The sequence below is a fragment of the Frieseomelitta varia genome, unplaced genomic scaffold (genome assembly GCF_011392965.1).
Source record: "Frieseomelitta varia isolate USP_RPSP 00005682 unplaced genomic scaffold, Fvar_1.2 scaffold_886, whole genome shotgun sequence".
Lineage (NCBI taxonomy): Eukaryota > Metazoa > Arthropoda > Insecta > Hymenoptera > Apidae > Frieseomelitta > Frieseomelitta varia.
Genome location: NW_025110685.1, coordinates 217,236 through 241,343, shown reverse-complemented (window position 1 = coordinate 241,343; position 24,108 = coordinate 217,236). Strand labels below are relative to the sequence as shown.

General features: G+C 34.9%; 6 protein-coding genes across 8 annotated transcripts; 3 read left to right on the top strand and 3 right to left on the bottom strand.

Moving 5' to 3' along the window:
- Positions 1–447: 447 nt before the first annotated feature.
- On the bottom strand, positions 448–10,464 carry LOC122537081. Its single transcript, XM_043670021.1, has 3 exons — positions 9,970–10,464; positions 1,658–3,097; positions 448–1,134 (listed from the first exon to the last, which is right to left on the bottom strand). Coding segments are annotated over exons 1-3 (1,692 nt in total). The 5' UTR covers positions 9,972–10,464; the 3' UTR covers positions 448–884.
- On the top strand, positions 3,339–9,925 carry LOC122537078 (trichohyalin-like). 2 transcript variants are annotated; one of them, XM_043670018.1, is made up of 8 exons: positions 3,339–4,228; positions 6,298–6,544; positions 6,848–7,135; positions 7,695–8,014; positions 8,091–8,334; positions 8,559–8,841; positions 8,914–9,205; positions 9,298–9,925. In XM_043670018.1, exons 1-8 carry the CDS (start codon positions 4,058–4,060, stop codon positions 9,457–9,459), a joined length of 2,007 nt encoding a protein of 668 aa, XP_043525953.1. In that variant the 5' UTR covers positions 3,339–4,057; the 3' UTR covers positions 9,460–9,925. The 2 variants fall into 2 exon arrangements, with proteins under 2 accessions (XP_043525953.1, XP_043525954.1); XM_043670019.1 differs by having other exon boundaries at positions 3,343–4,228; positions 8,634–8,841.
- A 161-nt stretch (positions 10,465–10,625) lies between the features above and the next one.
- On the bottom strand, positions 10,626–15,604 carry LOC122537072 (jmjC domain-containing histone demethylation protein 1). The gene is made up of 7 exons (XM_043669995.1): positions 15,350–15,604; positions 14,959–15,238; positions 14,195–14,882; positions 13,793–14,117; positions 13,414–13,711; positions 13,022–13,317; positions 10,626–12,949 (listed from the first exon to the last, which is right to left on the bottom strand). Exons 1-7 carry the CDS (start codon positions 15,428–15,430, stop codon positions 11,936–11,938), a joined length of 2,982 nt encoding a protein of 993 aa, XP_043525930.1. The 5' UTR covers positions 15,431–15,604; the 3' UTR covers positions 10,626–11,935.
- Positions 15,605–15,843: 239 nt separating this feature from the next.
- LOC122537080 (protein sly1 homolog) lies at positions 15,844–18,101 on the top strand. The gene has a single exon (XM_043670020.1). The coding sequence runs from the start codon at positions 16,075–16,077 to the stop codon at positions 17,962–17,964; it is 1,890 nt and encodes a 629-aa protein (XP_043525955.1). The 5' UTR covers positions 15,844–16,074; the 3' UTR covers positions 17,965–18,101.
- A 67-nt stretch (positions 18,102–18,168) lies between these two features.
- On the top strand, positions 18,169–22,702 carry LOC122537089 (coiled-coil domain-containing protein 42 like-2). 2 transcript variants are annotated; one of them, XM_043670036.1, is made up of 6 exons: positions 18,317–18,442; positions 18,523–18,565; positions 18,635–18,952; positions 19,065–19,304; positions 19,389–19,714; positions 22,601–22,702. In XM_043670036.1, exons 2-6 carry the CDS (start codon positions 18,557–18,559, stop codon positions 22,647–22,649), a joined length of 942 nt encoding a protein of 313 aa, XP_043525971.1. In that variant the 5' UTR covers positions 18,317–18,442; positions 18,523–18,556; the 3' UTR covers positions 22,650–22,702. The 2 variants fall into 2 exon arrangements, with proteins under 2 accessions (XP_043525970.1, XP_043525971.1); XM_043670035.1 differs by lacking the exon at positions 18,523–18,565 and having other exon boundaries at positions 18,169–18,442; positions 18,664–18,952.
- On the bottom strand, positions 19,708–22,808 carry LOC122537083 (coiled-coil domain-containing protein 63). Its single transcript, XM_043670026.1, has 7 exons — positions 22,675–22,808; positions 22,080–22,459; positions 21,662–21,996; positions 21,033–21,256; positions 20,675–20,937; positions 20,279–20,568; positions 19,708–20,128 (listed from the first exon to the last, which is right to left on the bottom strand). Exons 2-7 carry the CDS (start codon positions 22,428–22,430, stop codon positions 19,948–19,950), a joined length of 1,644 nt encoding a protein of 547 aa, XP_043525961.1. The 5' UTR covers positions 22,431–22,459; positions 22,675–22,808; the 3' UTR covers positions 19,708–19,947.
- Between the last annotated feature and the right edge of the window lie 1,300 nt (positions 22,809–24,108).

Below are 24,108 nucleotides of genomic sequence, written 5' to 3'. Positions count from 1 at the left end.
AATCATTGTCACTGGCTCTTTAATGATTGATGCACTAATTATCACTTACACGCGTCTTGACAATACCAATTATTATAAATAAACGCGATTTTACAGCTACGAGCACAAGTATTGCGCGCTATTTCCGTGAGTCAACTGCCAGCCTCGCCACGCCATCTGACGTACTAAACAGAAAATGATTTCAAATTTTATCGGCATGTAATCTTTGGCGGTAAATTTGAAATTCGTTACTTTATATTGTATATACATACAAATGGTACAATACAATTTTTAAGTAACCAATTAATGTAAAATAAAAACAGACTGCTCAATGTGTTCATTTTATTTCCAAAGTAAAAGTACAACATATAGTAATCTCATCGGTAAACTATTATAAATATGTGTGACATAATTAAATAAATTGCAATCGACTGTGGAAATATGTAACAACAATATCGTGATATTGTTAATAAAAAAAAAAAAACGACTAGAATTCTAAAATACAAATTCATTAATGAAATACGTAATTTCTACAAGCATCGTATGCTCGTATACCGTTTAACGATACAAACGATTATTTAAAATATTGAAAATACAGTAATTCATTTGGAACAATTTTAGTATAATTTAATAGGAATTTAATAGAAATATCAGTCTTCAACAACAATTAACAGCTTTTAGCTATTAAATAATATCTCTTTCCTTCATTTTTTGTATTTTTTTTTTTTTTTGCATTTTTATCTTTTTAACTATATTTCATTGTAATTGAAATATTTTCCTAAATTTTCTTCAAACATATCCAACAGTTACTACCGTAGACTACAAACATTGAAATGCAAACGATTAATAAGCTTGGCACAATAATATCAAGCTTGTGAATTTGTGAAATTCTGCTATGGCCTATTTCAAGGTCTAGTGACGGACTTCACTTTAGCCGCATTAATGGCAGCGGACAATTTGTGCTCCTCTTGTAGAGCGGAATCATTCATTACAATCTGGTATGATTGTGAGATTCTTTCTTTATCACGAACTGCGAGACTCTGCCATTCTTTTTCCAAACTGTTCATCAATTTTTCCCTCTGTAAGCGAGCATCTTTGATCACGGACTTGTCGTCTTCGTGTACCCATTTCTTCCACAAGGCTTTTGCTTCTTCACTGAAAATAAAATATGCATGTAAGACAAGAGATGTAATGGAAAATTACACTAAAAAGATTCCACTATTTTTTATCGTTCCTCTGCTCTTATGATCTAATTTAATTCGCGATAAAAAAAAAAGATTTTCTACGTTCGTAAACTACTGTCTTATTTGCGATCTATCGAGCGCCGAATGTAGGGCGTGCGGAATGACGAACGCCTTGGCACGTATTTACGAAACACTTGATGCGTGTAAACGAGTTATGTGCACCAAGAGAGAGAGACACAAATGACTCACGGTTTTGCAACATTGACGAATCTCGACTAATTCGAGAGGCAGGAAGTACTATTCGTCGTCCTAGACCCTTACCATCGCTCACGGTCGCATGCCAATATTGCAAGTCGGATGAACGTTAAAAGGAACTAATAATACATTTCCTAATAAACATCTATGTGGGTTCTGTTCTTCATCGAAACGCCATACAATAGAATAATGTTTCAAACAAAGAAATGAATCTAATATTTCGATTTACTGAAACTTACCTATACATCGTTGAATCCATAAACGTTTTTTCTCGTTCAAGAAGTTCCGTTTCCCTCTTGTCGATGTTGACCAATCCCAACTTCCTTGATTCTTCGTCCAAATCGAGATTTTCCACTTGATACAGCTTCTTCTCGCGAATCAGTTCCAGTTTGTTCCTCATGTCTCTCAGTCGCAAAGCTTCGTCCCAATGCTGCTTATTGCACGCGTGCATCTCTCTTCTGGAGAGATCCTCGATCTTGCATTTCAGTTCCTTGTGAGTCAGGTAAAGGAACATCTGTTTCGAGAGATTCTTATCGCCGGGATTCATTCGCAGCCAAGGCATACTTTTTTCAACTTCGAACTGTCGAGTGTCCTCCGTCTTTACGTTCTGATCTTCTTCGCTGCTATGTTTGCCTAGAGAGCTTCCAGGCCTACGAGTATCAACGTTGTCGTTTAAACGATCCATCGACAATCGCTTTGAGTAATCATTTTCATCGATTTCTTGACGAGGAACATCCTCCTGCGGGACGAGATTCTTCGACTGATTTGACTGATCATTCGTCGAGTTGGAGTAACGACTTTCGGCTACCGTGTCGTTTTGAGAATTGTTTAGTTCCATATCTTGTTCTGTCGTGTTCTCTTTATCATCTCCACGAAGAGGAACGTTCCCATTCGGCAACAAGCATCTTTCAGATGATGAACCAAACGCAAGAGACGATCTGCTTGATGTCCTGCTTGATGGATTGTTGTCGAAGTCGTCGTTTCTCACGTTGGTATTCTCCAAACTTCTACGAGCATAGCGAACTGAATATTTCGAAATGGGCTTTCTAGTTTCGTTGCGCGGATACGCAGAATGACTCGGTTCCTGTTGCGTTTCTACGTTTCCTTGTGAATTTTTTTGAGAAGCCTTGCCATTGTCCTCGCTCATTCTCGAATCTCCGCGATGAAAATTTTGCTCGTTCTCACGAATGAGGTTGGTCGAATCTCTGCAAGCACGAGAATACTGAAGATTAGTATCCTTAAGCGTGTTCCAACCGGGACTTTTCGTTTCTGTGGGACAGATGAAGTAGGACTGGTATCTTCGACAGGTTCTAGGCAAATAGAGACTCTGTTCCGCTCGTTTCTCTCTCAATTTCTGTCTCAAGGCTTCCAACGATGTCTCTTCCTGGCGATCTTTTATCTTCTTTCGTTCCTCCAGTTCCTTTCTGTACCTTTCATCTTCATCCTTCAACAAATTTCTCAATTTATTCCTTCTAATGTGCAATCTCTCTGCTTTCTTAGCCTTCTCGAGTTCGCCTCTCGGATCCAAATTCCTATAATTCCACGAATCGTAGTGTTTGGCGATTCGACACTCTCGTTCGAAGTATTTCGCGATTTGTTGGTAATAATTGTATTTGAGGAACGCCTGGTTTTGCTTCTGCGCGGCTAGCTGGTATTGCCTCTCTCCATATCGTCCAACCCTTTAAAAATGACAAGCTTCTGTTGATGATTCGAATCTGAACTGGGACGAGCAAGATTGAATTATTTAGATAACATCGAGTAAAATGGTTGCTACGTTTTATTGATCAACGCGCAATGAAAATCCTTGTTTTATTACTAATACAATATTTTACAAAAATAACCACGCGTTATTGTCTTATATATTATTTATTGTGTCACCGGCGCGTGAAGTGCCAAAGCGTTACTAGGTCGAAGAGATTCACTGAACAATGTTCATTCCGTCCGTGACGATCGATCCGACCTTCATGTCGATCGGCACATAGTTGCATCGTAAACAGACGTGGGATACGTCGTAGGATCAAATGAAGAGGCGTTTTTCAACCGAGAGAGTCACCGAAATCATCCTAGAAGAAGAGGACCGTCTTCTATTTCGAGCTTGCGTCTTTCTGTGACGTCACGTCGACGAAAATATCACGCGGTTAGGGAGGTGCAGTCGTGGCCCTGATGTGTGGTCCAGGTCTCGATCTTTCCCAGACTCCCAAAAATTCTCAACCACTTCGCTCTTCCATAATTACCGTTGTCGACGGTTCGTGAGGATCGGTCGTTCGCGGATCGGGAAGCGATTCCAACTCGATCGCGAAACGTTTTCTCCTAGGTCCATCACGGTGGGACCGGTGAACCGCGAGGACAATCCGGAAGATTTCCCCGAGTGTGAAACGTTTCGAGAAAAGTGGGTCGTGGCTCTCCTACGTACAACCGATCCCCCACCTTATTAACATTTCGTCGTCCAGGAGTCTGTCAGTGGCGCATCGTTCACGTCCTCGAGAGGATCCTCGTCGTCATACGGCTCTCGTGATTCCCAGGAGCTGATACACAGATATACGCCTGTGCCTTTATTTTTTGTTCCATCGACAGGTGGAAGTCGATAAGAAAGTCGGAGTTAAACGCGAGAAGAGAACCCTGTGACAGAGCAGAGAAGAATGCCTGGTGCCGGTGGTCAACCACCGCAGAGGACCACTTTTAGGCCGCCCTGGGTCAAGGATGGTCCGTCACCTCTACCTATGCCTAGTGCACCCTGGACCCTCAATTCCAGGAGAGATTCGAAACCGAAAGACGAGGAACCACCTCCGTTTACCCAGGTTACTCTCAAAGTGAGTCTTTCTTCTTTTATTTCGCTTTATTTTATTATCGTTAACTTCCGCCACGTGTGTGAAAATAAATAAATAAAGGAATTATACGACGAGATTGTCCATGAAAGTCGACTTTAACTTGTCTCAAGCAAATTACGTTCCCACTGTCTGAAATTCAATGCTTCTGTCCTGTTCTGGAATTGTCAAAGACGACAGCCTCCGACATTGTCCGATCCAGTACGGACTTATTCTACTAGAAACGTCGAGGAATCACGTCTACCTTGCGCGGTCTTTTCCCATTCAGATATTAGGTTTCAAAGTCATCAGAGTTGACTATTAATAACTTGCGTGGGTGGCGAATAACAAGTCCTTGCGTTATAAACATTTCGACAAGTAGCAATTTACAAGGGCGTTGCATCTTAATTATGCAACGTGATGCAATTATCATTAGAAATATGAGATTATGCTTGGAAACGGGAAGGAATTAATTTATGAAAAGTCTACGTCGTCATCTATTCAAATCATCTAAGCTATCGTCGCTTTGTTTATTTGTGTTTCTCGTTGTGCAACAATTCCAAAACGCGTACTTTCGATATTTTGGCAACAAGCCATGCCAAACTGCCGAATGGATTCTCCATCATGCGAAAATGCGAAAAACGTGATGTTCCAAGTTTCGAAAACACGTGAAGTCGTCATGATCGTTCACGTCATAATATTGTTTACAACTGTCGCGGGTAGTTAGATCATCGACGAGTTTGACTGCAATTTACAGGATCCACGATCGCTTTGAAATCGATATTTCGCCATATAAAGCGGCACGCGAAATTTATTATTGAATGCTTAAGTTGAAAATTTTCCAACAAATATGAAATCCAGAAACTCCGAAAATACCACTCTATTCATTCTCCTATGAATAATTTCACGTTTGCGCTAGAATTTCCTGAAGTGCGATAATTTAATAGTACACGTGTAAGCTTTTACTTAATGCCACAATCAAACCTTTTCGGACGGTAAAAAGCACTGATTCACTTTAAAGAATGAATTATAAAATTATCGAATTATCGAAAAATTAAAGGAGAGAAAATATTTACTAGAACTACTATTCACACATACGTGTCTACACGAGATATCAGAAGAATTGGATTAATTTCGGTTTCTCGATACAAGAGAGATCAGACAGAAGGCTAGCCTCACGGGTCCTCGCATATAAGCCTCTGGGTCACGATTATTTAAAGAACACGCGTTTCTATTTCAAATGTCTTGCCAGTTGCGTCTTCCGCCAGTTTCTTAACGAGTTTATATTACGGATTTGTGCAAATTTGCGCTGGATTTGCAAGTTTTAATCTAAAAATCTGAACGCGTTCTATGTCCTATCAATCATCACAATTTCTTTCACATCCACATTTCTTTCACAAAGCAATAGCAGTGCCTATCAATAAATAAGTATCAATAAATAAGTAGCACATTTTTTTTTTTTCAAAGAAATAGAGAATATGGTATCATAAAAATACTAATCGAAGCTTGTAGTTTGAAAATGCTCGCGGAGGAAGTGCGCGATTTAGATTATTTAAAGACAATCAAACGAAGATCGATACTTGCCAAGAGAATTTTCGAGACTTTCTTTCTTTAGGAACGAAGGGGAGTATACTATATTTCTTTTTATCTATTTTTCAATACAACTACTACAATCTTTCACGACACTTTTAAGACAATGTTCTTTTATTCCCTTTACCATGCGTTAAAATCAAGGAGTCTTACCAAATAAGAGTAATCGCCAACAGACTGATCTAAGATACAAAGTTGCAGATATAAATGTTCGTCGAGCATGAACAATACAGTGATTGGAAAAATTGGCCACATAACGACTAACAATTGGCGCGTGAATGTTGCTGGTAATGACAAAACATCATTTCTAGGTTTCTCAGTGAGAGAACATTTGCAATGGATCAGAATACAAATGTGAAAGAATTAAGTGTATAAAAACACTAAAAAATAATTTCGATAAACGGAAAGACAATAACTTTGTGAATATTCACAAGTGAAAACGTTTGTAAAAGACGACGAAAGTAAAAATATTTATCGTTTTGTAGAGTGTACCGAAACCAGAAGCGAAGCCCTCGACAGATGCACAGCCGCGTAAACAGAGCAAGATCACAATAATTCCGTCACAGCCTAAAAGCGAAAAGAATACGAGCAGTCAACCGGCACCGACGAAGCTCCGCGAGAATGGACGACAAGAGCCAAATTCGAGGCCACAGCTCGAACGACAGGTTCGAATCGAGAGGTCTCGATCTCGAGGTGACACAATACCTCTCTCCAAGAGTGAGAGCACCACAGGTAACAGCATGAATCTCTCCGCAATATCTTCTCAAACAAATCCTGAAAAAGAATTGATAGTATTACAAACAAACATTATTAAAATTATCAGATTCTAATCGATACGTTTAATATTATACCAACACACAACAATCATCTAATTTTAGATACGATAAATAATTCCAACCACTTACCTTTCTTTTTTTTCTCAGAGTAACGATCCCCTGTTAAACATAAAAAAAACACACAGACACACACACACACACACACAAAAATTCGCGACACCACTTGGCCACAATAAAAATAAAGTTTTCGTATAAATAGGAGCGCCGACATTATCGAAAAGCTCGTCGAGGGCAGCGATCCCGCCACCACCACCTCCAAGACCTCCGCCACCGCCTCCGAGTAGAACGATTCTGAAAGATCTTCCACCGCTGAACGAAGGGCAACAGGAAAAACTAGAAATGTTGAAACAGAGGCCACGAAAACGTCCTGACTGGGCGAGCATGATGAAGGAAGTCGAAAGCGGGAAGAGATTGAGGCACGTGAAATGCAACGACAGGAGTGCGCCCTTGATCGAGAGGGTGAACAAGGTTACAGCTGATCCAGCAGGTGATCGTCGAACGAACTTCGATTCTACTCAGATTTCCCTTGGGCGACTCTCTTAAAACGAGGAATCGGTTTCAACGTTGTTGATCGATTAGTCGCTAGTAGAAAACCCTTTTGTTTCGTTTCGCCCCGCTTGAACCCTCGTTTTACCCTTGTGAATGTCGATCCGAAGGGGTATATACGTCGACGAGTGTAATTAATTAAATTGTTAATGAGCTTTCATTCAATCAGCTTTTGTTTCTGAACTGTGATATGACTTGTTTGTAGTACACACAGTAGTTATTGTTCTGATCCCGTTCTCCTGCAAAGGAACCCCCCTCGTCTGTAGCTGAATAATACTATTATCGTTGAATTAACTATTGTCTACGTGTTCAGTGGGTTTTTTTACCAACTTTCCCTTTTTCTCCTGTTTCCTTTATCCCGTAAATGAACTTTAAAACTGGTTACTTCGAATATTCTATCTCGAAGTCTGATAACGAATCATGGAAATTAGAAATTATATTGATATGTGTATTAAATGGTTGATATGTGTTAGTCGTACTGATTGAGAATTTCTAACTAGGGATGGCACACTTTGTGTTCGAATCTGAAAAATCGAACATGCATAACCAATTGCTGAAGCAGATTCAGGAAGGTATCAAATTAAAGAAAGTACAGACCAATGACCGATCAAAACCAATGCTAGAGGGTTTGAGGAAATTCCGAAGGCAGCTGACGATAGAGGAACAAATGCAAAAAGCTGAAGAACCCACGGATGACTCTATTTCGGATGATATGGATGACATTGATGCCGTAAGGGATGACTTACAAAGTACTAAACAAATGCTTGCTCTTGAACTTAGAAATAAGGAGGCATTAGAAAGAGAAAACAAGAGATTACAAGTATGTCTCTTAGAATATTGTCAATTCTCGTAAAAGACAGTCCTAAGCTACTGACTTTCCTTCATGTCTTTTGCAGGCAAAAATTTTGAATCTTGAAGCAGAAGTTGAACATGCGAAATCTCAGAAAAGCGTCCAAGAACAAAGAAAGTATGATGAAAAAGTAACAGAATCGTTGAAAAAGGAAGCTCAGCAAGCAAGGAAGGATGCTGAGAAATTCGAAAAAGAGTATATGACTGTCTCAGAAGAGAAAGACCAGCTCAAAAATGAATTAGAGGAAATGAAAAGGATGTATGCTGCTTTAGAAAGACGAATGAAAGCTGGTATGGACTCGTTAATATTTGCGGCTATCTAACAATCATTTGCATACATACGTAATAATAAAAAATTGTGATCAATACTTAACAATGCTAATAACAAAAAATGTGATAAAGAACTAAATCTCTGATCTGATTTTTTCTCTGATTCGGTTTTTAGTTCTTTGTTAGTGCTAAATTGCTTTTGCTTATACTAATTTTGCTTCTTTATTAAACGCTTTGCAAACCAGAACAAGAGCTTGAGCCTGAGCCAATAATTGAGCTAGCAGATGATGGGGACGAAGCAGCTTGGTACAATGTTTCAGGAATGGCACTGGCTGGTTGTCCAAGTGCAAAAGATGTAGCAAAAATTGCTTCTCAAAAGAGCATAGATAAAAGAGAGCCAAGTGAAAGTGAAGAGGAAGAAGAAGAAAGCTCAGAGGAGGAGGAAGATGAGGAAGATGATCCAAAGGCAGCAGAAAAGCGATTGCAAAGAGAAATCAAACTTTTAACAACCAAGATTACAAATTTCAAGTGAGTAGTAATATATAATTAATTATATATATATATATGGTAAAGGAATTAATGATAAAATTGATTAAATAGGGACAAAGCAGTTAATGCCAGAAAAGAAAGACATGCATTGAAAGATCAAATTAAGCAACAACAAAAATTATTAAAAGAAGAAAAGAAGAAGTATAAACAACTTCAGAAAGAAGTTGACAAAATGGCTAAGTTAATGTCAGAAAGTGAAGATGATGATAAAGATGAAGAAGAAGAGGAAGAGGAGGAGGAAGAAACTGAGTCAGAAGAATCAGAATCTGAAGAATCTGAAGACGAAGAAACTGAAACAGAAGATGAAGATCAATCTATGGAAGGTCAAAGAAATATTTTGCAGGTAAATATTATTTACAAAATGTTATGTAATAAAATGTTAAGCAAGAATTTTTAGTTATATGTATATATACCTATATATATGTATTTTGACAGAAACAATCCAAGAAACACGAAGGACGTTTAGCTGCATTGAGAAAAGGTAATTATCTACTTAAAGCACAAGTTGATAGATTGAAAGATGATTTAGCAAAACAACGAGAAGCTAGTCTCACTCTACAAGAAGATCTTGACTCTGTGTTAGCAGAATTAGGTTAAGTTAATGTAAGAACATACATCTAAGAATGATTATGAACAATTGTATACATACACATATAAGTATTACATATGAAAATATAGAAAATTTTATGTCTGAAAAGCCAGACGCAACTTGTACACGCACACTCACCTAGCACCTTTTGTCGAAAATCTTACACTCAAAAAGAATTTTTGTTTAATCAACTACAGAGATAAAGATCTCCTATTTTGTAGTATCGATCAGTAAACGCACTAATTTGTTTTTTTTAGTATCTATGGTAAATATTCTATATGCGTAACGAACTAAAGAAAAAACATTAAAACAAAAGACAAAATCATGTAAATTTTCTATACAAACTTTACATCTATCGTAATATTCTTTGTAAACGTGAAAAACGTTTGTATGAAATTACAAATATTGTTTTTTTTGCTATCATATTGTTAAATATTTTTTAATAAAAACGATTATTATTCGATCAAGGTTTTATACAGGTTATTTAGTTATAAGTTAAAAATCAACACAACACTCACATGCTTGTAATTGAAATTAATCGACGAGCAGGTTATTTCCAGAATGTACAAGCTTTATTTTTTCAACGATGATATTTTTATTTAGCGTACACGATAACATGAATAATTATATTTATTACGACTTTAAAAAAAATCCAACTACCCATTCAAAGTAGTTTGAAAAAAAACGTATATATGACGTATGATAAAATCCCTAGAGATACTTCTTACATTGGCGTCGCCCGTTTACTTGTATATGGTTCACATTACGAACATATTATTATTATTATTAACAAATATATAAAATTCTTGTTTTGCAATTACATGTGTATTGAACAATTCTTCTTTCTTCTTTTTTCTGCTGCGCCAATCTTTCTACTAATAAGTACAATTGAAAGAGGAATGCGAAATATCGAAAATGATAATGAAGATGATAGCAATATTTTTAAAATTCGAAAATTATATTTGAAAATCAGATTACTGTTGTTCTTTTCTGAATTACATATTCTATACAATAGTGTTATAGTTTTAAAACATTATTTGTATCTTAAGTGTTTCTAGAATGTCTCAATTATAAAAATTGCATTTGTTATAAACAATTCAATAATAACGAGCATAATCAAACTGATTACATTGAAAAAATATGTTGCATTTTGGTGCAAGCAAGTAACGTTTCCTAGGAGACATTTTCAGGGAGATGATACAAACAATGTGAAATACTTCAACATTAGTTTGAAAGTGCAGGTAATTAAATTCTTATTGCTCGATATTATTATTATCACTCTCAAATTACGTACATACATGCACGTTGACAAAATGAAATGAAAATGTAAATTTATTTGAAAAAAAAAAAAAAGAAGGAAGTCACATATGTACATTCGTCTACATAAAAATTTTCGACATTACATTCAATATACATACATAACTGAGGTCGAAAATTAAAACGATCGTGTAATATACATGTTTTTCAGCGTAATGTTAATTATCTATCTAATATTGTGAAATAGTATAATCGAATATGTTTGCGCGTTTTCGTTTCTATAATTATGATTTGCATGATTAACAGGCTGCTTTGTAACTTTCGTGTCAATTAATAATTCTCATATTGGATATTCATCCAAACACACATACAAATAAATATACTTCTTTCTTTCGTAATATATTGGCGAATGATAAGCGCCAATATGCTAATCTGCATGTTTTTCGTAAGACTATAAATGTTAACACTTGCTTTCTTACCCGCATCTGTATTTTTACATCCATATAGAATTACAAAATAAATACTGAACGCTTGCAGTTTCAGCAAAAACGACAGTAAAAATTTCCATATCGATGTAAGTATTACATTTCGATTTCATAGAATACTGAATATTAAGCGAGTAATGATTTTCTTGCTTGATAAGGTTAGTGAAACCTAACATTTCGCTTTTGTAGAATTTCAGTATTAGGAATGCTAACCATTGCTACCTCTCGACGTATTTTATTTTCAACTAGTGCTTTGTATTTGTCATTTACAAATTTTTTTTTTTTAGAATCCGCATTACTTATTTAATATCCTGTATTCGTTAAACTATTTTTGAAGAATGCACAGAGCTATCCAGGCATAAAGGAAAACAGCATTTACCATAATAAAAAAAGCAGAAAGTAAAATATTTCTTGGTCATTTTAAATCGGATATAAATAGTGTTTTACTTTTTTTTCTTCGCCCAGATTGCACAGTGACATTGCTAAAACTGAACGTTATCAAATAGAAATCCTATACTAGTCAGGTCCATTTTCTTATATTATGAAGATGCGATATAATGCTAGTGGATTTTTGAGACAATAAATAATCATTGTTTGAAATCCAGTATTATGTTCATTGTCCAGTACTATGTCATTGTATGTATCATTTCTTCTAATTTTATGCAGTAACTGAATTACACTTGCAAAAAATCTACTTAATAACAGTAAAAAAAGAAAGGAAAAAAAGACCAAATACATTTTTTCATGTAACTTTAGTTTCTACTTTAATTTTTTTTTCTTCTACCAATTTAACATCAGTTACATGCAAATTATGAATACTTTTTGCTGCAAACTTAATTACAGACTGAGTTGAGACTTGAGTTGTATGTCTGAGATCTAAACGTTTAAGCACTTTACATCTTGCCAAATGATCTAACGTTGTTTCCGTAAGTAATCTACAATTTGCCAAATTCAGTGATGCTAGGTTCATTACTGCTTGTGCTGGTGGAGTTGCTAATTGAGCAACACCAGCATCAGTAACTCGACCACAAGAAGAAAGATCTAATGTCTCGAGATAGGGTAAATGTTGAACTATATATCTCAAAGCTACATCAGTTATATCACATCCAGCCAAAGATAAATTTTTAAGATGTTTTAATCTTGAAGTTTTATCAATTAAACCAGGTCTCGAATCTGTAGGTGGACTGAGAACTTCTCTCAAACTTGAATCATTTAGTCCAGATATATGACTTAGATTTAAGGTAACAAGTGGTGGACAGGTGCAAGATCGTAAAGCACAGACTCCAGTCCATGTACAACCTTGTAGAGACAATGTTCTAAGTTGTGGTAATCTACTTAATAGCCAAGCTAATTGTCTTTTAGTAACATTTGTCCAGTCAAGGGACAGATTTTCTGGTTGGCGGCGTATTATACCAGTTAAATGTAAAGCTGTTAGATGGGAATGAGACATATCCAATTTTCTCCACAAACTAGGATCTATGCTATATCTGGCCCATGTACGGCAAACCAAGGCACAATTCGCCAGGTCCTTTGCATTTAAAAATCTAAAAATAGCAAGTAATGCTGTCTTGTCATATGCTAAAGATTGTCCATTAAAATCGGGCCCTGGTTTTTGAACAGGTGAAAGTGGAACAGGCCTAACCACCACGTGGGGCCTCTTCAATGACTTACTACTTGAACCAGTTAATTGTACAGCTAATTGTGTACGCAAAGCTGTTCGCTGTTCACCCTCAGCCGGTTCTCTGTCATTCCATGCCTGGAATTTTTTGTATAGAAACCATGAATTTTCATATTCTTAGACCGTTTCAGATTCCATTTGGGGACTTACATCGCTGGGATTGGATCTTGAACGTTTACTTGGTGTGGCATCTCTTTCAGAATCTGTTGTGGGTGCTGATGAAGCTGCACTAGATACGGAAAGTTTTCGAGCACGAGCCTTAAGTTGTCGTGGTCTACAATCTAGATTTCGACCGCTTTCACAACACTTGGGACATTCCCAACTATTCGGTAAATCATCGCTAACGGTAATGGTTTGGGGATCCAAACCTATGCATTCGGGATGCACGATATCGAAGCATATTGAGCACTCTACTAAACTCGAAGGAGCTGTAGGTGTTGGCTTCCCTGTATTAAAAATTGAAAAATGAAGTGTCTTTATTTATTACATTAACGATAAAATAATGGCGCATTAAAAATGAAGAAAAAAAAGTGAGTAAGTACCCATTAATGGCCCAGGCGATTGACCCCAGCCGTCTAATCCACAAACTTTACAAGCTGCAGTAACTGGAAGCATAGGCCTCAAACATTGCCTCATTAAACAGGTCTGTTTGGCACGACCACTTCCACCAAATTTTACCATATCGTGACAGTAGATACATTCTCCACAATCAGTTCTTGTACATGCTTCACACTTCTTACACCTAGTACGTCTTCGTCGTGAAAAAGGTCTTTCGGATTTTTCTTGAGAGTGATGTCTCTGAATCTTTGTAAAGCTTTTCTTAGTTATCCTTAAACGTTCCTGTTAAACAGTAATAAAATGAGATATGTATATACACGAAGAAATAGATATCATTAATAACATTTACTATTTTATACATACTCTATCAGCAATTGTTAAAGATGGTGGTGGTGGTAAAACAGGATTTCCTGTTACAGCTGCTTCTGGATTATCATGTCTATGTTGTTCAACTAGACATCGAACATCATGAATTAAGGCAACGGGATCACGAATTAGCTCAGGCACATTCTTTTTAGTAGAAGGTAGTGAATGTAAATACATAACTATTGCTTTTAAACCATGCAATTCAAATGGAGTTAGATGTATATGTTGGTGGTGTTGTGGCACTGAATGTTGACGTTGTGATTCAGAAATATCCAAGTGACTTCTGCCTAGAAGAACATGAACATATCTCTCCAAAACATACCTGCAATAAATAACAAAAAATCGCTGTATAGATAATGCAACAAAATTCTTTTGAAACATTTCAATAGTTTATCATACCATAACATTTCAGTAAAAAATGGATATCTGAATTTTTGTGGTACTTTAGTATGTTCTTCTACTTGTGCAACTTTTAATTGCTTTTCAATACCAAAACTGTGTAAAAAATTTCCTCCAAATACTAAAGAATCTTGAGGAGTATACACAGCATGAATCCACCCAGTTGGAATAAACAAAGTCATGCCAGCAGTTAAAGTTATCCTACCACATCTATCAACCATATCGCCAAAGAACACATCAGATTGTTTACCACTTAATACCCATTCTTGGTAAAGTGACAAATTTTTTTCAGTAGGAGGAATAAGCCAAAATATCTTTCCACCTCTCAAAATGTGATACCAAACACTGGTTCCACCAAAATCTACATGGAAGTCTGTATAACAACCTTTTACAGACATGAGACAATATTTTTGCACTTTTGGATACATCATATCTTCTAATAAATTTGTGGATTCTACTTGTGCCTCTTTTAAATGTCTTGGCCATACAACATCTACCCAATCAATCAATCGTACTAATTCAGGTGATTGTACATAATTCTCTAATTTAGTATGGCTAAACTCTAATGAAATTACATTCAGCAGCCGTTCTTTGTTAGGATCTTCATAATACTTTTGCCATTCTTTCATTGTCATATCTTCATTCTTTTGTGTATTAACATCCATTACATCTAATATTCTTTTGGAACCTGAAATATTATTCACAATAATTATATCTGAAAATCCATGTATGAAATGAAATATGTTTAATTAAATAAAACATACCAACGCAAGTTCTGACATCATTTACAGTAAAATTCGAACTGGGAACTCTTAATCCTAATCCAGATTTGTCTCTAAAGAGTAACGGTATGCTAAGACCATGTTTTTGCAAGTATGCTAAATTTAATTCCGGACCAGCCATTTCACGAAATAAACCGGTGAAATTATTAAGGTTGTATCTGTCACATTCGATTTTTTCATCAAGTTGGAAAGTTCTACGACCCTCAATTTCTTCATCGCCTATTGTCCAATCGTCTGTATATAATTTTCGGGTTCTTTCCCGCTATGATAAAATTCGTAAGAAATAAAAAATTTTTATCAAAATTTTACAGAAACTTCATATAAAATAATTAGAATTGACGCTAAATAAGAAAGTTATGTTTGGTTTGTTTACCAATTGACGCCTTTTTGGCAGAGAAGTGGAGTCATCGGCCATTGCAGACATGCTGTCAGAAACGTATCGCCGAAAACTCATGGAATATTCAATGTATATTATCCTTTAAAGGTCAAAACAGTTCCTTTAATATTATATAAACACAATTCCGTTTATTATTTACATGTCACGCACAAAAGCCTAATATTAACATCGAACTTTTCTTCAACTGTACTTCTTCAGTAAAATGGATCGCCATTTTGTTGCCGGTCAATGCTACCAATATGAGCTATAACAAGTATCTAGTTATTTTATATAATATTGTATTTTATATATAAATTAAAAAAATTTTATACTCTCTTATTTTTATATAAAATTATAATATAATAAATTATACATTTTTCAAATTTATTACAATTGTGTAGTTTTTAATTACATATTGTGCAAGATAACAGCAATGCTCTAGAGATTTTGTGTCGTTTTAGAGAACTATTGATGTGTCCTATATTACAAGTGTTAAGTTCTAGTACTATTACAACGTATGGATACTTTTTGACAATTTAGAGTTAGAAATTGAATGTTGACATATTTATTTGCAATATGGTGTTTTAAATCTTTTATTTCTCTATGTAGTCACAAAATATTAATCATTGACATTGTAAAGATATCTTTATTATAAAGTTTAGAATATTTATTAAAGTGAAAGAAAGTTTCAAAAAATAAAGTTTTCAATAAACGAATTAATCATGATGAGCCTTCGTGACAAGCAAATAAATGCTTTAAAACTCATGTTGAATTTGAATCAACCAGAACAGAAATTAGAAGAAGCAATACCAGTATGGAAAGTTTTAATTTATGATAGACTTGGACAGGATATTATTTCACCATTAATATCTGTAAAAGAGTTGAGAGAACTTGGTATTACACTTCATATGCAGTTACATTCCGACAGAGATTCTATTCCTGAAGTGCCAGCTATTTACTTTTGTGCACCTACTGATGAAAACCTTGGCAGGATTGGTCAAGATTTACAGAACGGTTTATATGATATTTATCATTTAAATTTTATATCACCGATAACCAGGCAAAAAATGGAAGATTTAGCAGCTGCTGCATTGCTTGGAGGTGTAGTATCAAATATTCATAAAGTATTTGATCAGTATTTAAATTTTATATCACTGGAGGATGATTTATTTATTCTTAGACATCAAAATAGTGATATCATATCATATCATGCGATTAATCGGGGTGAAGTGAAAGATACTGAAATGGAATCTGTAATGGAAATTATAGTTGACTGTCTGTTCTCTGTATTTGTTACATTGGGCACTGTTCCAGTTATAAGGTGTCCAAGAGGAAATGCTGCAGAAATGGTTGCTAAAATGATTGAGAAAAAGTTAAGGGAGAATGTTTGGGATACAAGAAATAATTTATTTGAAAGTGAAACAACTGGTCATTACAATTTTCAAAGACCACTTTTAATTATATTGGACCGTAATGTAGACATGGCTACACCATTACATCATACGTGGACTTATCAAGCATTGGCACATGATGTATTAGAAATGGCACTGAATAGACTTGTCGTTGAGGAAAATGTAGGAAGGTCTCCTGCAGGAGGAACACGTTCGAAGACTAGAGCTTATGAACTAGATAATAGAGATAGATTTTGGTGCCAACATAAAGGCAGTCCATTCCCTAGAGTAGCTGAAGCTATACAGGAAGAATTAGAACAGTATCGTACTTTTGAAGATGATGTTAAAAAGCTCAAATCATCTATGGGTATTGATAACGATAGTGAAGTGGCATTGTCAATGGTTTCCAATAATACAGCTCGTTTGACAAATGCTGTTAATAATTTGCCACAACTTTTGGAAATGAAACGATTAATAGATATGCATACGTCAATTGCAACAGGTATTTTGAATTTTATAAAGTCTAGAAGACTTGATACATTTTTTGAATTAGAAGAAAAAATAATGAGCAAACAAACATTGGATAGAAGTGTATTAGAAACAATAAGTGATCCAGATTGTGGTACTTCAGAAGATAAATTACGTCTTGCTATTATATATTATATTTGCACAAATATGTCAGACAGTGAATATAGCAAACTTGAAGCAGCATTATCTGCTGCAGGATGTGACTTAAATCCTTTGATATACATAAAACGATTAAGAAGTTACACTAGAATAGCAGAAATCCAAAACAGTTATGAAGGTGGTGGAACTAAAACAGTTAGTATGTTTTCAAAACTAATGAATCAAGGATCATCTTTTGTAATGGAAGGGGTAAAAAATTTAGTTGTTAAGAAACATAATTTACCAGTCACAAAAATAGTTGATGAATTAATGGAATCAAGACAGTCATCCCAAACTGATGATTATTGTTATTTAGATCCAAAACAATTAAAACATACAGAGCAAATGCCAAAGAATAGACCTACATTCCAAGATGTAATTGTTTTTATAGTTGGTGGTGGAAATTACATAGAATATCAAAACTTAGTGGACTATGTAAAACAAAAAAGTGGGGCTGGGGTTAATAAACGAATCACATATGGTTCTACAACATTTATTAATGCGAAACAATTACTAAAACAACTCTCACTCTTGGGACAGGAAGTTCACTCGTAAAATTTGCATATTATACAATAAATACCCAATAAATATTTATGTCCTACTTTCTTATAGCGTACAGTAATTTTTCATATTGCTGTTATTGATTCCCTGTAAAAATGTAAAATAAATAAAATACATTTAATTATTTTAGATATAATTTTTCTAATTGTATTTACCTGTCATTGAATTTGTGGCCAACCATCAAGATGTGCTAAATAAAAAATCTAGGGATTTTTTGCTAGAAAAGAAACAAACCTGTATTTTAAATTGTTTGATCAATGAATCATAGATACAATTAAACTCGTTTCGATTGAAAATTTGACGATTGTCGTATTAAAATATTCATTTTTATGAACATCATTTTATGCTAAATTAAAATGGCTACCGTACAAGAAGAAATAAAAAATTTTGTTAAACGAGCTACTATCACAACAAACTCGCAAGAAGCTGTTACAGAATACTTCCTGTCGAAGCAACAAGATCGTAACATTAAGTAACGTAACAAAGAAATTATTTCATATAATCAATTTATGATACATTACAAATATATTTTTTGAATTCTTTTATTTTCAGTTCGATAACAATTAGGAAACTGATGTAAAATTCTATGAAAAAGGTTGTCAAAGTATCTTATTTTTATGCTTTTTCTTTTATATAATTCAAAAAGAAGCTAACATTTCCAAAGATATGTGAGTTGTGTCTTTTATGTATTAGAAAGTATCCAGAATGGGATAAGCCAAGAGTTTACCCGGCATTAGAAGTTGTTAGAGCGCATTGTGAGTTAGCAAAAACTGAGGAGAGATTACGTGCAAAATGGGCCGAACAAGAGAAAAAGCGGAAATTCATGGACGAGCAATGGAACGAGATGAGACGTCAGGAATTGGTCCTCCGAGAATCATTTATAAAGTTCAATAGATTCGTGAGGGAAAATCAAGAAAAACGTGATCGTGCGGATACCAAAATTAAAGAAGAACGCGACCGTCAAGCACATAGGCTGGAAGAAGTAATATATTACAAAATAATAAAAAAATTTTATAAATTCTTTTAATAAAAAGATTATTTACATAATACTGCAAATCTAATCCTGTTTATTTAGCGGAAGATATATTTTTCAGATAAAAGAACTCGAAGAAAAATTACTCTATATGAATGATATTCGAGATAGGATGAAAAAACATGTGGCAGAATATAAAAAGTATCAAGATTATTTAGACAGGGTCATTATCGAAACAGGAGAATTTCATTCGATTTCTGAGATTTTTAATCGTTACGAAACTTTAATTGAAGCACGATCAATCTTGTCTGAACATCAGGATAAAAACCTTGAGTTGTTAGAAGAAAAGGGAACAGAAATGGTAAACAGCTTTCTTAATATATAATTTATTGGTCTTTCATTTATAATTATATAATGGATTTGATGCGCATCTCTTTCTCTACAGCATCATATGACAGAGTCAAAGTCACAAAAAATTATGACATTGAATAATAAATTAGCGCAACTACAAGCAAGACGCGATAGGGCGGAAGTGCAAGCTCGTAAATGGGAAACAATCGTAGCTGAAATAAAAGTAACTGCGGCGGAGAAAAATTTAGAGCACACGCAAGTAAAAACGTGTTGTTGGAATCTATATCAACAGATCTGCAAGAGAAAGGATATTCCCGTGACCGTAAGCAAAGACGATGTCGAACAACAGTTAGATTATATCAAGCGAACCATCCTTGAATTAAAACGAATCATAAAAGTTGCAAAAAAACACGCGACAAAGTAAGAGAATCATTTTACTTGAAATTACTACTTGTAAATAAATATTCTAGAGAAATAAAAAATATATATACTGATAAGTATCTTACTACTGTTACTAAAGGAATAGATGAAAATTTACGGGAGACTAGTTTTGAGAGTTGCATTATTATATTGAGGATGCAGCCAATTACCTTGTACATACTTCGTAAATGTTAATGATTGTGTACCCAATTTACGGGCTTTCTGATACCATTTTATTGATATCGCTTTTGTATGATTTTTCTAGCTGCCGGTAAATGGCAACTAGATATATTATGTAGGAGTTCCGAGTAATCTTCTTCGAGTCTTTGCTTCAACTTTTTAGTAGCTTCATTGCGCGTTAATGGTTGTTCCAAACCTTCGGATACGATTTGTAATTTTTCTTTTTCAACACATCTGTATTGATTCAATAGTTGTCTCAACAAATATTCGTCATAAATTTTACATTAAGAAAAGTTAAAAGAACATTAAAAAATAAAAAAAATATTCGAGGATAGGAGGAATAATAAAGGAACTGGGTAAAAGAGTAGGAATCAGAGGACTTACAAGGCACAAGGTTGGGTAGAGGCGATTTGTTCAATATGGGGTACTTTTAATCTGGGTTTTCTTTCTTCATCCAGTCGTAGATATTGCGTTTTGGTAGCTTTGTCCAACCAATATACTTTGTGGAACATTTGCGTAATACGTTTTTCAATGATACCTAAATATAACATAACATTGCTCGTTGTTATCTGTTCATGATCACCTAATAGTTGTAAAATCGGAGAATTGTCACAACGAATCGCTTTAAAGAGAGAATCTATTCCTTTTAATAATTTCTCTATTACATCATCACACTGAAATAAATAGTAGAACAATTAAAGAAAAATACTTAATTTTGAAGAAATTCAATTTCGTGCATTAGATTTTTAATAGTGGACAACATTAGTAAGGAATTGTAACCTGTATTAGATTTTCTTCAGCTGCATCAGCGAGAGCGGTTTGATCTTCAAGTTCTTTTTTGAGTTTCTCTAATGTTTCTGCCTGTTCTCGATTACTAAGTTCATTCATAATATGTGCATTTTGTATAGCCGTTGTCAACTGAGCCATTCTTAATTGGAGACTCTCTAGTTCATCGTTCAATTCATTCACATAACTGAATAAAGCAAAGTTTTCTTCCTCTTGTTTGATAAAGTGTGCTATGAGTTTGTCAATATCTTGCTCACCTACAGAAATTAAGATTGTAAAAAATTGATTACTTTTGAACGTTAATGTTGAATATATTCTGTATCGCGATATATATTTAAAAGATGAAAAGCACCAATGAATTCTTTAATCATTTGTAAAATATGTTTATAATCCTCAATCATATTTTGTTTTTCTTCTATTTTTGCTTTCCTCTCAGCAGCACGTTTTGCATTCAAATCAGCCATTTCACGATATTGTCCTTTCACACCAAGAAATTCTTGCAATTTCATTTCATTATCCATCGTCCTTTGTAATTCGCACATTTCTGAGACGTGTGTTTTTAGATCTCTTAATCCCCTTTAAAGAAAAAAATATTTTAATTTTGTTCGAAAGATTGTGTACTCGGAGGAAGCAAGAAAAGTGTAAGTCAATTAATGATCCGACAAATAAAATATTGGATAACCGATATAGAAGCAAGATTGCAGGATGTTATCACGCGCCATTGATTTCCGATCGTTACTCTTGGTTCCGAGTTTCTAATTCAACGATGGATAATCTATACTACGTGAAATACGAATAACTTTCAGGTCATTAATGTAATTCTTAGAGTTATGGGGACAACGATCCAATCTTTTCAACTTTCGCAACTAAACTTGTTGTTGCTAAGAGTGCCGTGAAACTTGCGGCAACAGTACTAAGTACGTTTCTATGTAGGTTCATTTTATGCTAATATTTAAGATAAAAGATTCGTTAAGAATCCACCTTTCACGAAGAGCTTGAATCTTGTTCAATTCTTCATCTCGTTGATTGAACGCGATGGTAGCTTGTTCTATTAAATCATTGATAATTTGCTTTCCAGTGTTCAACTGATTAATTAATTTATTCCAAAGTGCTGTGAACTGCATTCTTTCCTTCAGCATGTCTTCGATTTCGTTTCGAAGTTTCGTATTTTGAGAAACTGCAATATTAAATCTTTTCGTTGCTACTTCAAGTCGATTTTCCAATATATGAATTATCTTATCTTGTCGTATAGCTATATCCCTCAGTTGGATGTCGCTCTTAATTTTTGTTTTCAGACTGGCAATTTCGTTTGATAACTGGAACAAAGCATTAATAATATTGTTTTATTGTGAAACATTGTTTGAAACAATGTTTGAAATCAAGTGAATAATTGATAAACCTTGTGGATTTCATTATCGAGCTCTACTATTTCCTGTTTCTCTGTCCTTATCATTTCATCATATTTTGTTTGCATTGTTAAAGTACACTTTAGTTTTTCATCCATTTCTTTATCTTTACGAGCAAACGTTTTCGAGGTTGCAGTTTTAATACGAATAACGAGCTCCGCTTTTTCATACTCCAAACGATCAATCATGTTCTTTTGATTGTGCAGTTGTAATTTCGCATCCTTTGAACAAGCATCTCGATCATTCTCCATTATCCTATACTGCCTTTTCAATCTTGAAAGTTCAGCTAGAGCTATCGTCTCAAGCTCTACCTCGTCCGGTATACGTTGCACTTTGTGCGCCATTATGAGGTTTTATTTTCAATAATTACAACCTTTCAAAATATAATACAATTTTGTTAATTTATTTTCTCTAAATGTTGATTTTTTATTTCTTTCAATGTACAATAAAAATACACGTTACATCTAGTCTATAATGTTTTCAAAGTTTATTTATTGAACAAATTTTCTTACAGGCTATACACTACTTGCTGTTTGAGATCGTTTTCACCGATTGACATCTAACTGTAGAGGTTAGTGTGAGACTCACTATTTATTAAACATTTATAAACAGTTGCGCTCGATGTATCCGAGATTTTTCTGGAAGTTGGCAATGTCCACGTCGATATTCTCCTCACCGTCCACGTAGATGATCTTTAGGATCCACGTAGGAGAGGAAAACACTTTCCCAATGTCGATGACGTTCAACGGCGACATTTGAGAAAGACATCTGCCACCCTGTATAGCTCTGCCAGCTGTACGTGCAGCACCGTTGTTCTTGTTGGTGCTTCCGGTTGCCAAGCACCCTCTCAGGAATGTATAGTAACAAGGATCTTGGTTTCGTAGAATAGCGAAATATTTTAAGTGATTTTTTTTTTGGTTATTTGTGGCCAGAAATAGATAAAAAAAAAACGCAAATGATTTAAAAATTAACAACAAAAGAATTAAGGCGTTTTTGTTGAATATCACAGTAATTATTTGCTTCTTCCGATAAAATCAGTTATTTGAAACACCACTAGTGTAAGTCGTTTAATGTTTATTAAAAGTTGGATACACAATTATACTGCTAAATAGAACGTTTAATGTCGGACATCTTCCAGTATTAATTACATATTTTAATCGCTAATGAATGGCGTCATGACGAGCGAATATTTAAAAAAAAAAAAAGAAAGATCCAAATCTCATTACATACTTTTCCTTCAATCGATTGATTACTATGCAGTTCATAAAGTGCTGTATAACAACGTGAGTTCCTTTCTTTCGCGAAGATGCCTCTTTTTTTTTTTCATTCGTTCGTTCAATTTCACATTGGAATTACAGTGAAACTGTTCGACATGCATTTTCTAACTCTCGAAAGAGTTCGGTTATTTTGTGCTATATTAATGTTACATTCTGTACAACTTAACGTATCTTTTCTGCGCGAAATGGCGCTATATTAATCTGCGATTAACATAGAAAAGAAAGTAGTAGAAATTTCAACATTTATTTTAACATAACACATCGATAAACAACAGAGGAGGATCGTGTGTTAAACACGATCCATAGATTTCGTGAGATCGAGTCAGGTGGCGGTTCGACCAGGTGGGTCAAGTGGTGGGGATAACGTTGGTGATGGATACAGCCAAGGGAGAGGTTAGTATGCCTTCAGAGGGAAAGGTCGGCAGGTCGATTGTGTCGTGTTGTCGTATAAAACCCTGTCACACTATATTTTTTTTTTCTATTTTCCCGCGTTTTATTTTCCCGCTACGATTATTACGTTATCCCAAAAAGAAGAGTGACTATCAGTGTGCACACCACGCGGGATAAACGTGAATTACTCCAAAAAAATAATCGAATGCGATAACCAAGCGTCGGTGGCGATACGTACGATCAAAAATCGAGATAATTACGTTGGTGGATCGAATTTAGCAGTGCGAGTGAACGTTTTCGTAGCGGAACGGGTCTGAGCAATAGAACGAATTACTTTCAGTCGGAGCCACAGAGG

What these genes read in the sequence shown, in the direction of transcription:
- LOC122537083 (XM_043670026.1), bottom strand. Translation starts at nt 22,430, where the DNA reads ATGGCGCACAAAGTGCAACGTATACCGGACGAGGTAGAGCTTGAGACG. An exon ending in TCGATAATGAAATCCACAAG is followed by an intron (nt 21,997 to 22,079) that starts GTTTATCAATTA and finishes GCTTTGTTCCAG; the next exon opens with TTATCAAACGAAATTGCCAG. An exon ending in AATGATTAAAGAATTCATTG is followed by an intron (nt 20,938 to 21,032) that starts GTGCTTTTCATC and finishes TAATTTCTGTAG; the next exon opens with GTGAGCAAGATATTGACAAA.
- LOC122537072 (XM_043669995.1), bottom strand. Translation starts at nt 15,430, where the DNA reads ATGAGTTTTCGGCGATACGTTTCTGACAGCATGTCTGCAATGGCCGAT. An exon ending in TTTTTTACTGAAATGTTATG is followed by an intron (nt 14,118 to 14,194) that starts GTATGATAAACT and finishes TATTTATTGCAG; the next exon opens with GTATGTTTTGGAGAGATATG. An exon ending in ATCGCCTGGGCCATTAATGG is followed by an intron (nt 13,318 to 13,413) that starts GTACTTACTCAC and finishes TTTTTAATACAG; the next exon opens with GGAAGCCAACACCTACAGCT.
- LOC122537078 (XM_043670018.1), top strand. Translation starts at nt 4,058, where the DNA reads ATGCCTGGTGCCGGTGGTCAACCACCGCAGAGGACCACTTTTAGGCCG. An exon ending in TTACCCAGGTTACTCTCAAA is followed by an intron (nt 4,229 to 6,297) that starts GTGAGTCTTTCT and finishes ATCGTTTTGTAG; the next exon opens with AGTGTACCGAAACCAGAAGC. An exon ending in CAAGAGTGAGAGCACCACAG is followed by an intron (nt 6,545 to 6,847) that starts GTAACAGCATGA and finishes TCGTATAAATAG; the next exon opens with GAGCGCCGACATTATCGAAA.
- LOC122537089 (XM_043670035.1), top strand. Translation starts at nt 18,327, where the DNA reads ATGGCTACCGTACAAGAAGAAATAAAAAATTTTGTTAAACGAGCTACT. An exon ending in CAACAAGATCGTAACATTAA is followed by an intron (nt 18,443 to 18,663) that starts GTAACGTAACAA and finishes TTTATGTATTAG; the next exon opens with AAAGTATCCAGAATGGGATA. An exon ending in GCAAAAAAACACGCGACAAA is followed by an intron (nt 19,715 to 22,600) that starts GTAAGAGAATCA and finishes ATTTTCTTACAG; the next exon opens with GCTATACACTACTTGCTGTT.
- LOC122537080 (XM_043670020.1), top strand. Translation starts at nt 16,075, where the DNA reads ATGATGAGCCTTCGTGACAAGCAAATAAATGCTTTAAAACTCATGTTG.
- LOC122537081 (XM_043670021.1), bottom strand. An exon ending in ATGGATTCAACGATGTATAG is followed by an intron (nt 1,135 to 1,657) that starts GTAAGTTTCAGT and finishes TTTTATTTTCAG; the next exon opens with TGAAGAAGCAAAAGCCTTGT.